General features: G+C 45.4%; 1 protein-coding gene across 1 annotated transcript; it reads left to right on the top strand.

The window, feature by feature from the left end:
• The first annotated feature begins 1,773 nt into the window (after positions 1-1,773).
• UMOD (uromodulin) lies at positions 1,774-17,757 on the top strand. The gene is made up of 10 exons (XM_082200101.1): positions 1,774-1,909; positions 2,056-2,697; positions 2,828-2,920; positions 6,070-6,272; positions 7,537-7,685; positions 10,296-10,541; positions 11,540-11,702; positions 12,031-12,115; positions 15,825-15,860; positions 16,276-17,757. Exons 1-10 carry the CDS (start codon positions 1,828-1,830, stop codon positions 16,344-16,346), a joined length of 1,770 nt encoding a protein of 589 aa, XP_082056227.1. The 5' UTR covers positions 1,774-1,827; the 3' UTR covers positions 16,347-17,757.
• The last annotated feature ends 226 nt before the right edge of the window (positions 17,758-17,983 follow it).

The raw sequence follows: 17,983 nt of genomic DNA, 5'->3' as shown, positions 1-17,983 counted from the left end.
CAACAATCAGCATCATTGGATGTCCCCATGTTCTATTGCTATGAGAGAGGGAGAAACAAAAAGTCCACTGTAGAAGCTATGGGAGCACAAGGATTATGTCATCCTGTTCAGGGTTTAAAAGCCAATGCAAGGGAGAGCCAGTGCAATACAGGGCTAGCGTATTATGAGCTAGGATCATGACAGCATGCAGTGATCCTTCCTTGGTTCTTCTTGTTCCCACAAGAGCATGACATTTAATTAAAAAGAATTGCCTTTCAAAAACGCTTAACGTCCTTTTGTGCAAATGTTGATATCAAATATTTGTTGGCTATTCTGAGTTTGCAGCTGAAACATGTTTGGTGGAAATTACTCTAGGGTTGGAGCAATAAAATGCTGCACACTGACACTGGAGAGTATTTGATAGCTTGACATACAACGGCATTAAGATCTGACAGTGTTTGATAATGGCCTTGTGACGATATTGTGCATTTCATATTATTTGATAGCTGACATGCAATGGTAACTAGTTTGACAATATTTGACAATTGACTTGCAATGATACTGAACATTTATTGGAACTGATAGCTGGCATGCAATAGTAGTTGAATTAAGACATGATTTGATACCTGGCAAGGGTTGTATTTTAAACTTGACCAATCAAAGAACTTCCTAACATGCCTAATGAATTACTGGCATGCTTTATCACTTATTCCGAATGCTGTGAAAAGCTTTTATTCTATCTAGAAAATGAAAATGTACCTCGGAAATGTGATCCTAGCATGTTTTATTATTTTTTACAAATGTTGAAAGAAACGAACAATTATAATTTCAAAAGAAGCTTCTACTGATATTAACGGTGTAGTCTTATGCTGTGCTGTCTTCATAGAAATAAGTCCCATTGAGTCTGAAGGGGCTGGCTCCCTGGTAAGCAGGTATAAGGCTGTCCAGTTTCACCAAATTTCAAAGTTTGAGTTCAAAGCCAAGGTCAAAATCTTAATTTCATTACAGTGGTGCCCCGCAAGACGAATGCCTCGCAAGACGAAAAACTCGCTAGACGAAAGGGTTTTTTGGTTTTGCGTTGCTTCGCTAGACGAATTTCCCTATGGGCTTGCTTCGCAAGACGAAAACGTCTTGTGCTTTTTTTTTGAAGAGGCGCAGTTGCGACGGACTGTACTTCGCAAGACGAAAAACATCGCAAGACGAAAAGACTCGCGGAACAAATTCTTTTCGTCTTGCGAGACACCACTGTATGTGGAATTTCAATGCAAAATTGACAAAAGATAACAAAAGGAAAGTCAACATGTTCCAAAATTTATTTCAGTTCTAACAAATGTGCAGAGACACAACACTGTCCGTACATCATAGGCACATCAGCAAAGGTGGTTACTCTATTGACCATGTGCTGCAATGCTGCAAACTGCTTATAAGAGTTTGGGGAGTGGTTGGTTAAAATTTCGTTCTTTAAAACTAAAGCTTTAGTTTTCAATTGGAGCTCAACTGAAATACGGTGACTCCTGAGTGCTTTAAAGCTGAGTCCATGAGTTTTTTGTTTATATATTTTTCCGCTTATTAAAGTAAGTTGTTCATAGGCCTAGAGGTTCAGAACAAGGGTCTCTTTTGTATTGATTTTGGGGGATTACATGAACCAGCAGGGAGCAGGCCTTGATATTTGACTCTGGTCCAGATGAGCCCTTATTAGTAATGCCAGATTTTCTTTTATTAATAGGTTCTGAAAATGAGAAAGCGCAATTTATAGGGAATAATATATATCTTTTTGTCTTCCTTTCAGCCAGGCTATCTGTCGCCCTGTGTTCTTGGGTATCATCGCTTTTCCTTTTACAGCTAAGTATGAAGCATCCATTTAATCTGCTCTTGTTCTTAGTCAGTCTCAGATGTTCCACCTTTGCACAGACGACGAGGCTGGTGAACGGTAAGGAGACAAATGTCCTGTTTTAATGAGATACTTTTTGCTGTTGTGATTGAACCTAGCGATTGAACCTTGGACCTTCTGCACAGAAAGCATGTGCTCTACTGCTAAGCTAAAGCCATTTCCCCATTTTTATTCTATTTCACTAGCTACAGTACGGTGTTCAGACTGCCACCCAAATGCCACCTGCGAGGAGAATGGAGATCTCCACCAATGCATCTGTCAAGATGGGTTCACTGGAGACGGGGCCACTTGCTCCGACATGGACGAGTGTTCCAGCCGCGGTCTAAATCATTGCCATTCCTTAGCAACCTGTATTAACACCCACGGCAACTATTCCTGCTCCTGTCCCGAGGGTTACAGTGGAGATGGCTTCCATTGCAAACCTGCTGGCTTTGCTGAAGAATGTGTGGGACTCAACAGATCCCATTCCTGCTCTGATCCGTGTTCGAGTCACACGGTTCTAGATCAACCCTGGCGAAGCACCTCCTATGGGGATGGAAATAACTGTGACAGTGATAAAAAAGGGTGGTATCGATTTGTAGGCAGTGGAGGAGAGCGCATGCCAGAATCTTGCGTTCCAATCAATAGATGTAACACTGATGCACCCATGTGGCTAAATGGATTGCATCCCACCCGTAATGATGAAATAGTAACCCGTACCGCCTGCGCCGACTGGAGCGGTAACTGTTGTCACTGGTCTATCCCTGTACAGATTAAAGCTTGCGTAGGTGGTTATTACGTCTACCAGTTTCAAGGGACACCAGCGTGTTCCTTGACTTATTGCACAGGCATGTTGCTTGGGATTGTTTTGGAGAAAAGTTTTGCATTGGGAAAAGAGCGATCTATTTTTTAATTTATTGCATTTGCATTACCTGTGAATCACGATCCACTTTGTGTTTCATCAATGCAATTTTCCAGATCCTGCGTACGTAGGGAGCCCATGCCATGGATGCAATGCAGAAGAAGAGTGCAAGCTGATCAATGGGGAATGGGGCTGCGCCTGCAGTTCCGGTAGGTGCATTGAGGGTGTCATGGCTGGGAAGGACCAAGACGAAAGAGCATTGGAGCGAGAAAGGAGGAATGATTGATACTACCCTAGGACAGTCGTGACATCGCCCACTGGCATGCAAGGGCTCGTTTACAGTGAGGGGGAAAAGTATTTGATCCCCTGCTAAATTTGCCCATTTGCCCTCTGCCGAAGAAGTGACCAGTCCATAATTTTAATGGTAGGTTTATTGTAGCTGTGAGAGACAGAATAACAACAGGAAAACCCCCAGAAACCCAGAAGACAGAAGTCACAGATTGATGTGGATTATAATGAGTGAAATAAGTATTTGATCCCTTTCCAAAAGATGACTTAGTACTTGGTGGCAAAACCCTTGCTGGCAATTACAGAGGTCAGATGTTTCTTGTAGGTGGCCACCTGGTTTGCACACATCTCAGGAGGTATTTTGTCCCACTCCTCTTTGCAGATCCTCTCCAAGTCAGTAAGATTTTGAGGCTGATGTGCAGCTCCTCAAACCTTCAGCTCCCTCCACAGATTTTCGATGGGATTAAGGTCTGGAGACTGGCTAGGCCACTCCAGGACCTTAATGTGCTTCTTCTTGAGCCACTCCTTTGTTGCCTTGGCCGTGTGTTTTGGGTCATTGATTGCTTCTGTCGACAGGTGTCTTTTGTACAGGTACTGTAACAAGCTGGGATTACAGGTAAAACCTTACAGCAGGGGCTTCTAATCTCAGCTCGTTACATACAGTGAAGATACCAGGTAGCCTAACATCTGGCTGGTTGATAGGGGATCAAATACTTATTTCACTCATTATAAATTATGGATCGGTCATTTCTTCATCAGAGGGCAAACGGGCAAATTTAGCAGGGGATCAAATACTCCCCCCCCCCTCACTATATACAGATCAGGGGTACCAAACGTTATCTATTATTCTTAGAATTTATTAAATTTGTATACCGCTCTTTACCCGAAGATCACAGCGTGGTTCACAACATAAAGATACAAAATAAGAACACAAGATACATAATAAAACAAAAACAAATCAATAACTCCCTTCCCCTCCCCCTCCCCCCACATTTAAAAGGCTATAGCATGTGTTGTAAATAAAAATATCCCTTTTCCCTTATGGGGTATCCAAGAGCCCATATAGAGTCCTTACATAGGTTCCCTATTGGTAGGAGAAAATAACAGAGGCCAACCAGAGAATATTGAGAAGCAAAGCAGCTAGTAAGCCTGATCTTTATTGATCTGTTGCAACAGGGTGCTCCCCTCAATCGCAGGAAAGGAGGAGGACCCACAAAAATGCTGTGCAAGGGCTTATAAAGACTTTTGAAATTCCCATCCTGTAGATCAAGACCACCCCCAGAAACATTATACATACATCACAGAAGGGGTGTAACCTAAGACCACCCCTCAGATACATCACAGAAAAGGCGGTCTAAAACAGAACATTTGCATGTTGTTTTTTATCCTGTGGCTTGTTTATTTCCTGTCTGGCAGGTTACTTGATTGGATTGCCTGAGGAGCCTGGCCAGTCTTTTGTAATGATAAGGCTCACACCCTTATTCAAACACAGACATACCGTATTTTTTGCTCTATAAGACTCACTTTTTCCCTCCTAAAAAGTAAGGGGAAATGAGTGTGCATCTTATGGAGCGAATGCAGACTGTGCAGCTATCCCAGAAGCCAGAACAACAAGAGGGATTGCTGCTTTCGCTGCGCAGCAATCCCTCTTGCTGTTCTGGCTTGTGAGATTCAGAATATTTTTTTTTCTTGTTTTCCTCCTCCAAAAACTAGGTGCGTCTTGTGGTCTGGTGCATCTTATAGAGCGAAAAATACGGTACCTTTAAGACAGGATTTGTGAAGGAAAAGACAATGGGGAGGCTTTTCCATTTTGACCTTGCAGAGCAAACATTTGGTCAGTTTAGGAATCAAAATGGTTCCAGGTTGGCCTTCCTGTGCTGATCTATTGTGTGCGGTTATGAACATTACCATATATCTAAGACCATAAAATTCCTATCACATTATCCCCCCACATGTTCAATCAGCCAAAGGCCTGGTTATAAAGAAATGTTTTTGCCTGGCAACTAAAGGTAGGCAAAGAAGGCGTCAGGCAAGCATCTCGGATGCCATCTAGATGTTGTGGACTACAATGTCCATTATCCCTAGCCGACATAGCCAATAGCCAGGAACGATAGGGGAGGTAATCCAAACATCTGAAGAACATCACAGTGGCTGCCCCAAATCCAGATTTTCCATCTTTTAAACCAAGGGTGGGAAACATATTACTATCCAAATGTTGTTAGACTACAGTTCCCATCTTCCCTGACTATTGGCCATGCTGCCTGGAGATGATGGGAGTTGAAGTCCAATCTAACAGCATCTGGGAGGCTGCAGTTTTCCCATCCCTGTTTTAATTGAACATTCAAATGGCACGTGCAAACGAGCCATCGCAGATTAATCGCCAGGGGCAGAAAATTCATAATATTGTTGGAAGTAAAGCAACTTGCAATTGTAAAGCAACAAAGATACCCGAACAAGTAGGGGGTGATAGGCAACCTTTTCTTCCCTCACGGAGTCCTTCTTAAATAACTACCTGTAGATTGTTTATTTTCTTAGGCATTTCTTCCTTCCTCCTCAATCTCCAGTTAGTATCAGACCTCCCTTCATTTTGTTAACCTCATGACCCCCAGGATGGCTTGTGCTCAGAACGGCTTTGTTTGCCAGGAGTAATAAACTGTCTGTTGCTTGAGTCTTTTGACAGTCAGTCTTATCAGACTATTTCTTTATGCAACTCTGCTTCAGCAAACTCCCACGATTACTTGATGTCAATCAAAGCACCACTGTTTTCAAAGGAGACGCTGCAAGAGGTTTATCAGCTAGCCAGAATGAACTCTGAGCCCCACAGAATTACAACACTTACAGTTTACTGTAAAAAACAACAACACACCTCTGCATTTGCTGTGCTACTTATTCCACACACAGCACTGCTGCAGCTAGGAATGTAAAATAATAATTACAACAGATTGTTGGTTCAATATATGAACTGCTTTGAGCTTTTGAAATGGGGGAAATAATCTAGCAGTAAAAGAATGTACTTAGTAAATATTAACAGCTGCTCCCACTACAATTACTATTTGTTCTTGTTCTTAAGATGCTTCTAACTTGGAGCCACAACTGGAGTGTGGTGCAAATGAAATCAAGGTCTCCATGGCAAAGTGCACCCTCAATAGCTTCCAGAATTTAACCATGCATCTGAGAGACAACCGATGTGCTGGTTTTGTAGAGCAGGGGAATAGAACAGTTGTCTCTGTGGTGACACCCACCCAAGCTGGCCAGTGTGGAACGCTGTTAACGGTAGGTTCTCTATTCAGTGGGAAAGCCTCACCAGGAAGGATTTTCTGGATCCTTTCCTAGAGATGGTTCTCATATCTGCAAATACTTAAGGCAGGAGATGATTAGTTACATTTTCTCATCATAAAGTCAATTTAGAGCAGGCTTCCTCAACCTCGGCTCTCCAGATGCTTTGAGACTACAATTCCCATCATCCCTGACCACTGGTCCTGCTAGCTAGGGATCATGGGAGTTGCAGGCCAAAAACATTTGGAGGGCAGAGGTTGAAGAAGCCTGTTTTAGAGTGAAGGCAAATTGGAGCACTGACCTCACTCTGCAATGGCTTTGTCCCTTATCATGTAGTGACTTCACATTGTAGCAATAGCATGGCATCACCATTCCAGTTACAGGACCCCTAGTTGGCTATAGGTTGTGAGCCCCACAGCGCTGCTGGGATCAGCTGTAGATTGGCAGGCTCTGTTGCAGAAGGAAGAAGAAATGGACCAGACTGAATGGTGGGGAAACTGGGTCAGAGGAAACGGGCTCTCCCCTTTACACCTTGACTTCAGCCACTTCCTAGGCAGGAGCCGGGACACTGGTCTCCCCCTCCCTTGACCTGCTTGTGGAGCCTCAGTGGAAGTTGGGGAGGGCTTTGAACACAAGGGGAGGCAGAAGAGGAGTCAGCAGTGACTGAACAGGAACTCAAGCAGGAGGGTGCAGTCTTGTCTCCTAGAACCAGGCACCTTAGCAAATGGGAGCAGAAAAACCTACCCATATCCAACCCCAACATTCCCACAAGGCAAGCAAGTCTGGTGAGGGAGCAGGGCGTGTCTTGTCTTTAGAAGCTTGGGGTGCATAGCAACTTGTTGGGACATCTTGGTTGCTTCCATCCAGTTCTGAACTCCTTGCCCTGCTCTTCTGAACCCCTGTACTTTCCTGAGTCTTGTGTCTGCTGCTGAGCCTGTACTTGCTCAAATAAAGAACTCCTTCTTACTTAAAATGAAGTAAGTGTGTTTTGGGGAAGGAGCCAAGACACAAGACTCTTGTGGTCAGGAGGGAGATACTTTTAAAAGTAATGGTGCCAAAGCAGCCACTGGAGACAAAAAGGGAGCATCTATGAAACTGGGGAGTAAGGGGGCTAGGAGACCCGTTTCCATTTCCTCGAAAGCAGCTTCCCTCTCTCTTTCACATTAGAAATGTGCACGTGGAAATAACAGGCAGGGATACATGTAACTGTGCTCAAGTCAGTAGACGAGCTGCTTTAATTCTTTTTATTTCCCCTTTTCAGAAAAATGAAACCCATGCCACATATAGCAACACACTCTATCTGGCTGATGGGACTGTCATTAGAGAGAACGAAATCAAAATTAATTTCCAGTGCTCCTACCCGTTGGATATGGAAACTAGCCTTAGAACGGCCATCCAGCCCATTGTCAGGTACTGCATTACTTATTAAGAGGAAAGCTGTTCATCTTGCCTAATGATACTTTCATTTCTATTTAGGGTTCCAACCACTGGGGAGTAATGTGAGGGAGCAGAGCCTGTAAAGCAGAGAGTGTGAAATCTTCTTCAGCTTGAGGTCCACATTCACTTCTGGGCAACCTTCCAGGGGCCACATGCCAGTGGCAGGCAAGGGCCAGTGGCAGACTTGGACAGAGCAATGAATGTAAATTTTACCTTTGTACTATAAGCTAGTTCAGTGGTGGCAGATGCCCGTCAAGACTGGCAGAGCAGAACACAGAGAGCCCAGAGAGCAGGCAGAGCCTGAGGCAATCGCAGACAGAGCGAACTAATTGTAGTTTTGTTCTCATCCTCCTCTCTGCTAAGTTCTGCAAGGGCATCACTGTCAAGGTGGGAGTTGGGTAAAAAAAGGTAAAAGGTAAAGGACCCCTGGACAGTTAAGTCCCATCAATGGTGACTATGGGGTTGTGGTGCTCATCTCGCTTTCAGGTTGAGGAAGCTGGTGTTTGTCCACAGACAGCTTTCCGGGTCATGTGGCCAACATGACTAAACCGCTTCTGGCACAATGGAACACCGTAATGGAAACCAGAGCGCATGGAAACGCCGTTTACCTTCCCGCCGCAGCGGTACCTATTTATCTACTTGCAGTGGCTTGCTTTTGAACTGCTAGGTTGGCAGGAGCTGGGTCAGATCAATGGGAGCTCACCCTGTTGTGTGGATTTGAACTGCCAACGTTCTGATCGGCAAGCCCAAGAGGCTCAGTGGTTTAGACCATTGAATACTCACAAGGTGTCCATGAAGCTAACTCTTATTCAAAGAAACAGAGCAGTTCAGGCCTAGTGAGCACAGCATCACTTCTCAGTAGGTCTTGGGCATATGAGGCAGTTGCGAGGACTGAAGGTTGCTGCTTTCCCACAGCTCTTTAAGTCTCCTCCTCCCCTGAGTCCTTCCCCAGCAACCCGAGACTTATTTATAATAATAATATAATAATAATAATTTATTATTTATACCCCGCCCATCTGGCTGGGCTTCCCCAGCCACTCTGGGCGGCTTCCAAAAGAATATTAAAATACTATAATACATCAAACATTAAAAGCTTCCCGAAACGGGCTGCCTTCAGATGTCTTCTAAAAGCCTGGTATTTGTTGTTCTCTTTGACATCTGGTGGGAGGGTTTTCCACAGCGAAGGCGCCACTACCGAGAAGGCCCTCTGCCTGGTTCCCTGTAACTTGGCTTCTCGCAGTGAGGGAACCACCAGAAGGCCCTCGGTGCTGGACCTCAGTGTCCGGGTAGAACGATGGGGGTGGAGACGCTCCTTCAGATATACTGGACCAAGGCCGTTTAGGGCTTTAAAGGTCAGCACCGACACTTTGAATTGTGTTCGGAAACGTACTGGGAGCCAATGTAGGTCTTTCAAGACCGGTGTTATATGGTCTCGGTGGCCACTTCCAGTCACCAGTCTAGCTGCTGCATTTTGGATTAGTTGTAGTTTCCGGGTCACCTTCAAAGGTAGCCCCACGTAGAGCGCATTGCAGTAATCCAAGCGGGAGATAACCAGAGCATGCACCACTCTGACGAGACAGTCTGCGGGCAGGGAGGGTCTCAGCCTGTGTACCAGATGGAGCTGGTAAACAGCTGCCCTGGACACAGATTTGACCTGTGCCTCCATGGACAGCTGTGAGTCCAAAATGACTCCCAGGCTGCACACCTGGTCCTTCAGGGGCACAGTTACTGTTAGTATCTTCAGCTCACAGTCAGAGGTACCTGGCCTTCCCCGAGGCAATTGAGCGAGATACTGTGTTTACCTTCCGTCTGCGACCCCGGCAGGCTAGGTAAACAAACCCGGCGATTCTTCTCATTAGTCGTGAGAAAGAACACACCCTTTGCTTTCCTCTTCTTCTCTCCCTCCCTCCCTGCATTTTCCAGGGAGGGGAAATGAGACAGACAGGAGTCCTTTTCTACATGTTTTATTCCTGTCACTCAGCAGTACATAGATATGCGACTGTTCCCTTCAGACTCCATCAGAAGAGACTCAACTCCACCCCTGTACTTCCAGCACAGGTCAGATGACACACTGAGCTAACATCCGGTGCTCAGTACAGAGAATAGGCTCCACCTTTTCTCCAACAGTACATCTGCAAACCACAACATCCTGTTTTGCATTCCAGCCATCTGGAGCTGGCTTTTGCCTTGGTGCTTTTTCCTGACAGTTACCCCATTCAGGACCAGGGAATCCTCCACACCTGCCCGCCTCCTGTCCCCCCAAAACAGTACTTCTGTCTTGTCAGGATTCAACCTCAATCTGTTAGCCGCCATCCAACCTCCAACAGCCTCCAGGCACTTTGCCTTGTCTGTCTCTGCTCCATCCTCTTCATACCTCTTCTGGTTCTCCACAGTGGGAGGTAACATTGCTTCTGAATACTAGCTACTGGAAGCATGGTGCTGCAACCCTGTGTGGGTTTCCCTCAGACATCTGGCTGGCCACTGTGAGAACAGAATGCTGGACTAGATGGCCCAACAGCATCTTCTTATGCTCATAATCCCCACATCTGAATACACTCTTACTTCCTTTCTTTCACCTTCCAGTTCAACCAACATCAGCATTGAAGGAGAAGGTCAGTTTATAATTAAGATGGCTCTCTACAGAGACCAAAACTACACCTCGCCCTATGAGGGAGCAATGGCCGTGTTGCCAACTCAGACCTGGCTCTATGTTGGTGTCATGGTCACCAGTGGGGATGTGAGCCGCTTTGTCTTGCTGATGGACAATTGCTTTGCAACGCCCACAGAAGACACCACTGACCCTCTGAAATATTTCATCATTCAAAACAGGTACAGTAAGGGTGTGTGTGTGGATTTGATCAAGGGACTGTCCTTTTCCGTTCATGGTTTCAGGAACGGGTTCCGGGGTGTGTGAAATCAAGTCTAGAGTGGAAGCAGCATCCGGATTGGGATCAGGGATACAAGGGCAGGCTGCAACCTAGCTGAAAATATGTGGCTGGTTAGTGCCTGTCTGGGAAGCTCCAGAATGCTCTTGTAAATTCAGTGGAAGAAAAGTGACGCACGGAAATTAATTTTAAGAAGCAAGACTAAGAAGATACTGGGAAAAGGATATGCCCACTGTGTCTAATTTCCCCCTCTGCGTCTAACAGAATTTCTGATGTCTCTGTGTTATGGGCAAAATAAAAAAAATCCTTCCAGTGGCACCTTAAAGACCAACTAAGTTAGTTCTTGGTATGAGCTTTCGTGTGCATGCACACTTCTTCAGATACATGCACACGAAAGCTCATACCAAGAACTAACATAGCTGGTCTTTAAGGTGCCACTGGAAGGAATTTTTTATTTTGACTATGGCAGACCAACACGGCTACCTATCTGTATCTGTGTTATGGGGTTATTGGAAACAACTGGAAAGCCATTCTGGAGACAGATGCTGGACACATTCCCTTCCGAACAGCCTTCTGGGGCCCCCTGGGTGGGACAGAGGCAAAAGTGGGTGGGGCAACAGATGCAAATTTTACCTTTGTGCATTGAGCTAGTGTTTAGACCCATGCACCTCATCCCTCTCTGTCCTCCACCTGGGCATTATCAAGAGTCATGATTGGAGTTCAGGGACACAGTCCAGCCAGGCAAAACACTGAAGGAGGGTGTGAAGCAGGGCCGGTAAGGAGGTGTGGCCAGTGAAGAGGGGGTGTCGCTAGGGAGAGTTCTGAGGGGCAGAAGGAGAAGCCTGATGGGCTACATGCCACCTCCCGGCCTAAGGTTCCCCACCCCTGTTCTAGATGGACTGGTGGCGCTCGTCTCACGTAAAGTTCTTGCTGGTTTTACAGCTGCCCAAACAGACGGGATGCCAGTATAACAGTCCCAGAAAATGGAGTCTCGGCTCAAGGACGGTTTTCCCTCCAAGTGTTCAAGTTCGTTGGGAATCATAACCTCGTTTATCTCCACTGTGAAGTTCGCCTCTGCGACCCTAGCGCTGGACCATGCAGACCGGTGCGCCTGATGCTCATCAGTATAAATTGTAGCTTTTTCTTGTTGTTGTTGTTGTTGTTGTTGTTGTTTAGTCGTTTAGTCGTGTCCGACTCTTCATGACCCCATGGACCAGAGCATGCCAGGCACTCCTGTCTTCCACTGCCTCCCGCAGTTTGGTCAAACTCATGCTAGTAGCTTCGAGAACACTGTCCAACCATCTCGTCCTCTGTCGTCCCCTTCTCCTTGTGCCCTCAAAATTGTAGCTTAGTGGGTTCAAATGTACTCTGATACTAATGGATGATCCATTTCATCCCTTCCTGAGAAACCAAATCACATTTCTCTCCTGTAGCGCTGCGCAGGAATTGAAAGTCGCCAGGCTGCTGCTGCTGCCGCAAAGGGCTATTTGTTGGATGTGGGTCCCATTGCCCGCCAAGGTAAAGACGTGTGTGTGTGTGTGTGTGTGTGTGTGTGTGTGTGTGTGTTTCAAATACAATAACAAGGGCAAAAGTGCTGAACCTGTATCTAGGCTGGAGATTTCAGCTTGTAGGTGAATCACTGGATGCTTCTCCTTACAAGGAAAGTCCCTGCATGTAAGAAAGAAACATATTGGGGAGAATGCTAGGTTCATGCATAGGAATGTGCAGCACATTTCATTAGGGGGTGCACCCAAGGATCTTTTAAAATGCATTTGTTTGTTTCAATGAAGGAAGAAGGGGGCGGGATGACAAAAAGCTAACCAAAACAACCAAATAGAAGATTTTTCCTGCAGAGAAATAGACCCATGCCAAGCTGACCAGAGGCAGGGCAGATCTGGATGACCAAGGGCAAGATAGTTCCTCCTCCTTCTCCTTGCTTGTGTGCCACAGAAGCAGCCCCTCACCTTCACAGATCTTGCTGCACAAAAGGTGGTGAGCAGAACTCAGATGGAGACAGAGCCATGAGACAGAGCCAGAGCAGGTGCAGGCAGAAGTAAAAGTCTGGAGTGGATCGCCAGCTTCTGCCTGGGCTATACTTCTGCCAATCCATTCCAGCCTTTTTCTTCTGCCTGCATTTCCTTCTGTCTGCTTCCATTGATCCCCAGTTTTTTAAACACTGGGTTTGCTCGAGTATACCAGGGACTCTCATTACACATGCCTATGGGCTGGTGTCTGTTGTTGTTGTTTAGTCGTTTAGTCGTGTCCAACTCTTTAAATTGGTTGCTTTCCCCCTCCCCCTATTATGTTTTTACTGTGATTTTTACTGTTGTTTGCCACCCTGAGCCTGGCTCTGGCTGGGGAGGGCGAGGTTTAAATAAATTTATTAGTAGTAGTAGTAGTAAATCCGGCACTGAACGGACTCCCTCTCCATAATTGTTATTCCTGGCAACTGACACACTCCCTCTGACAGCAGAGGTGGAACATAGAATTTGTGGTAATGGCTGCTCCTTGGGGGGGTCTCCACTTTGCCATCTCCCACCAGGGAGCTACACCCCATGTTTTAGATAATGCAGGATGCTCTTTCGCCAGATGCAATTTTTCACTGTCAGAGTGAGATTTCAGTGGAGGAAGTCCAGGAAATAAAGTACACGGTGTCTCTGTTTATCAGCCATGCTGATGACAGGTTTGGGCTTTTCCAAACCATCACCTCCTCTCAGGCAGATATCACACACCTGCTCAGTCGAAGCAGCCCCCATAAAATCTCACAGTAACTCAGTGGCATGTATGGTTGTTGCAACATCCCCACACTCTGTAGGGATGATTGTTGTTGTTGTTGTTGTTTAGTCGTTTAGTCGTGTCCGACTCTTCATGACCCCATGGACCAGAGCACGCCAGGCACTCCTGTCTTCCACTGCCTCCCGCAATTTGGTCAAACTCATGCTGGTAGCTTCGAGAACACTGTCCAACCATCTCGTCCTCTGTCGTCCCCTTCTCCTTGTGTCCTCCATCTTTCCCAACATCAGGGTATTTTCCAGGGAGTCTTCTCTTCTCATGAAGTGGTCAAAGTATTGGAGCCTCAGCTTCAGGATCTGTCCTTTCAGTGAGCACTCAGGGCTGATTTCCTTCAAAATGGATAGGTTTGATCTTCTTGCAGTCCATGGGACTCTCAAGAGTCTCCTCCAGCACCATAATTCAAAAGCATCAATTCTTTGGCGATCAGCCTTCTTGATGGTCCAGCTCTCACTTCAGTACATCACTACTGGGAACACCATAGCTTTAACTGGTCTACCCCTCCCTAAAAGAGAAGGAAAGCAATCTTAAATGGAGGGAGTAACCCACAAACAGCCCAGTGGAACTAAGGATGCTCAATAGATGTGGAATGCTGAGTGAATGATGGAATAAATGAGAGTGAGGGAATAGAATAGATTAGCTGGAATCCTGAATAGCAGCACTTCACTGGTCCTGTTATAGTTGTCATTTTCCATGACGCCTGTCCTCCAATAAGTTCAGGGCAGCATTCCAGATCCTCTCTCTTTATTCTCACAACAACCCTGTGAGGTTGGTTAGGTTAAGGGAACGAAAGGCAGACAATGGCCAGTATCACACTGGAAATTTTGCAGCTGCTACAGTCCAGCTCCCACTGAAACCTACCTACATTACTCAACTTGCCATCTGCAGTGACTGCAACAAACATACTTATGTCATTAACACTGACACATTTCAGTGGAACAATGCAGAAAATAATGCAATCATTTCCCCCATAAATGTATTAAAATTTTGTAAAATATACAAACAAAATATAAAACAAACATAGTACGCTAACCAAAACAGAACATAAACTGGGTGTCTGTCCATAAACTCCAGCATTATAATAGGAACAAAATTGATGATAATTTTACACATTCACAATAAAAATTAACAGCACTTTGTAAGCCTCATGCATGGGAATAATATCCAACCATATAGATTTTTTTAGAGGGGAGGCAGAAGAATCTGACCTTGTTGTTGGATCACACAATTTACGAGAAGGTACTATGTACCATCAAATGAACTTTTCCAAATGTTGGTGTCTCTCCTCCATTAAATTTTCTGCTACAGCTTAGCCCCGAATTCTGGTCCACCAGACTTTGAAAGAAAATTCTGTATGCTTTATCAAATGACGTGCAATTTCTAAAGGCAATTGCTTATGTAATGTTCACAGCCAAACAAAAGAAAGAAAGGCACCGATACCACTCATTTTTGCTGGCATGATTTCTGTCCCTGACCTCGGCAAACACTTGAATTGCGGCAATTTCCATTCCAGTTTCCATTTTGCAAGGAATTCTCCAACATCCCCATTCACAGCTAAGCAGAAAAAGAATCTCTATCTGCCAGTTTACAGTCCAACACTCCACCCAATGCACCACATTGATGAGCCCAGGAGCCTCGCTTACCCTGCTGTCAAATAGGTCCCTCCTGCGGCTTCAGTAAGCAGAAATTTTTAGTATGCAGCATGCATTGCTGCACTGCTTTCTTTCTATTACTTTTAGTGGTAAAAACCAGAAAGGTCTAGTTAATAACCCAGAGTGGCAGGAACAATGGAAAGGATGGTAACAGAGAGGAATAATTTCACCAGGCAAACAAAAGGAAGGGAACTGCATTTGGGTCTGTCTTTTGGACAGAAACAAATGGCTCCATAAAACAGGTGTTTGTACAAAATGTATAGTGATCCTTACTAACTGTTTTGTTTTACTTATTTACTTGGTTTTATCCTGTGAACTCTGGGAAGCGGGTGGCGCTGTGGGTAAAACCACAGTGCCTAGGACTTGCCGATCGTATGGTCGGCGGTTTGAATCCCCGCAGCGGGGTGAGCTCCCGTCTTTCGGTCCCAGCTCCTGCCCACCTAGCAGTTTGAAAGCACCCTTAAGTGCAAGTAGATAAATAGGTACCACTTTATAGCGGGAAGGTAAACGGCGTTTCCATGTGCTGCTCTGGTGCCGGTTCGCCAGAGCAGCTTCGTCACGCTGGCCACGTGACCCGGAAGTGTCTGAGGACAGCGCTGGCTCACGGCCTCTAGAGTGAGATGAGCGCACAACCCTAGAGTCTGTCAAGGCTGGCCCGTATGGGCAGGGGTACCTTTACCTTTACCTTTTTATCCTGTGAACTGCCCTTAGATCATATGATGAAGAGCGGTATATAAATCTAATAAAAAATAAAATAAAATACCCCTTTCTGCCACCTGGTACAGGTTTTGAACATCTTGCCGGGGCTGCTGCACCTCAAGGTAAGCTCTTTTTTGTTACCTGAAGGGTGGGTTCCCACCAAATAAATAAAAAAAGCAAACTTGAAATTATTATCTGGGTGCATTGTTCTGGCTTAAAAAAATCCCAGGTAAGGGTAGGCATGCATAATGATAATAATCTGGATACATTTTGTAGCATTTCTCAAATGCAATAGATATGTTTTGCCTTCTGTTTCTTACAAATGAAACACGAGCAAATTTGGGATCAGACCCAAATTGTGTTTTATATAAGACTCCTTGGTCTGTAAGGTTGTGTATCTTATGAGGGAAAGGTGAATTTAAACTAGATGACCTTTTGGATTCCTTCCAACTCTACAGTTCTACGATTCTATGAAACAAATGTCTGAAATCATTGTCACCTGCATACCTTGAATATGAGAGTATTCTTCCTCATCAGGTCTACAAGGAGCGTGGGTGACGGTGCTGATGTCTGCTGTTCTGGTCTTCTCCATCCATACATTTGCTTAAAAGCCAACGAGAGAAAACCTTGCTGAAGCAGCAGTAAGCTGGTGAAGAATTCAGTCGAACAGAGAGAGGAAAACGTAATGGGCTACTTGTGTGTTGATTTTCTTTTACTGTGGTGGAGGGGATGGAAATCTCGATCAATTTAATGTGCTCTTCTTAGATGAATCTATTACAAGAGTGCTCCAGTCTTTCTCCTGCACTCCTTCCTAGTCAGTCCAAGGCCACAGATGATGCTCTCCATGAACATGCTTCTGATACTCAACCCCATTATTTCATCTTTGGAACATCTTATTTGTGCTTACTGCTGCATGTAGCTCGCTCCACTAATTGAATGCACCGCTGGGGTCCAAGATGTGCGTATGTAGAAACTAGCCTACTGTACAAAACTAGCCCAATGTCACATCAGCCATGACCATCGCTCGCAAGTGGCTACCAGAAGTTTGCAGGGTGGCTCATGGACTTCCTTGCTCCTGCCCTGGAGCAACTTTGTCATTATGGGAATTAAAACAGTGCCTTATTAGATCCCAGACTTAACTGCCTAACACGGGAGACTCAACATAAGTGTTTGTTGGGCCCCACCAAGGCACTGGGACCCCAGCAACTGCCTGTGGGTGCCTCACTCTGGTGCCAGACCCCCTTCCTTCTCACATTGTCTGTTCATGGGGGAAGACTACTTTCAGCATATATCTCCGGTGCTCAAACACTTGCATTAGCTTCCCTTACACTAACAGGCTGGGGTCACTAATAGCGTGGGGGGGCACAGGGGTAGTTGCCCTGGGTGCAAAATTGTTAGGGGTGCAAAATTCCAACACCCAGTGCTGCTTCAATATAGCCGTGCATTTCCATCACTGGGCTGCATTGAAAACAGCTTCTACATGCAAAACAGGAAGAGACCTCTGCAGACAACAGAACGACTCTTTTCATATCTCTGTGGCTGCGATCTCCTGGGTGATGCAAATGCCATTAGGCAGTTGAATGTGCATGCATGCTCCCTCACACCCACCCCCTCGCATAGCCCCGGGCACGGACAACCCACGCTATGCCACTGGTTCCAAGGTCCAGGATGCCTGAAGACTGAGGTCTTTGTGGGGAGTCACTGTTAGTGATTCCCCACGGCTCTGATGAATGGCTCATACCTATCAGATCTGTGCATTCAGTATTGAGGGCCCTGTTTTATAGAACTCCCTTCCAGTGGAGGGCAAGACAAGTCCCTCCTACCTTTTGAACCTCCGCCACCTACTGAATACTTAAAAAAATCTTTTGCATGTATTTAAACTGAATTCTGATGTTATCGTTTTAACCCATTTTAATTTTCATTGTGTTCTTCATACATCAGTTAGATACAACTGCTGTTAAATGGTATACAGACTGTCTAAATAAATATTTACAGAAATAAAAATTACTTTCCCCACAACATGCATATCGAGTCCAATTTTGGTGGTTACAGGGGGCTGAATCCACTGTGCAGAGGCAGAAATATTGCCAGGAATTATATGTAAATAGCTTTAGGTGACTCAGGTCCATAGTTAAAGATATTAACTGCTGATCAAGCATCATCAAGACTGCTGGTTCATCTTTCTCAGGCATCTCAGCTGAGCTCCCCCTGGTTAACTGTTATACTGGCATTCTGTAAGCATTAG

This window comes from Podarcis vaucheri (genome assembly GCF_965113315.1).
Source record: "Podarcis vaucheri genome assembly, chromosome: 14".
NCBI classification, from domain to species: Eukaryota; Metazoa; Chordata; class Lepidosauria; order Squamata; family Lacertidae; genus Podarcis; species Podarcis vaucheri.
This window is presented reverse-complemented; position numbering and strand designations above follow the sequence as displayed.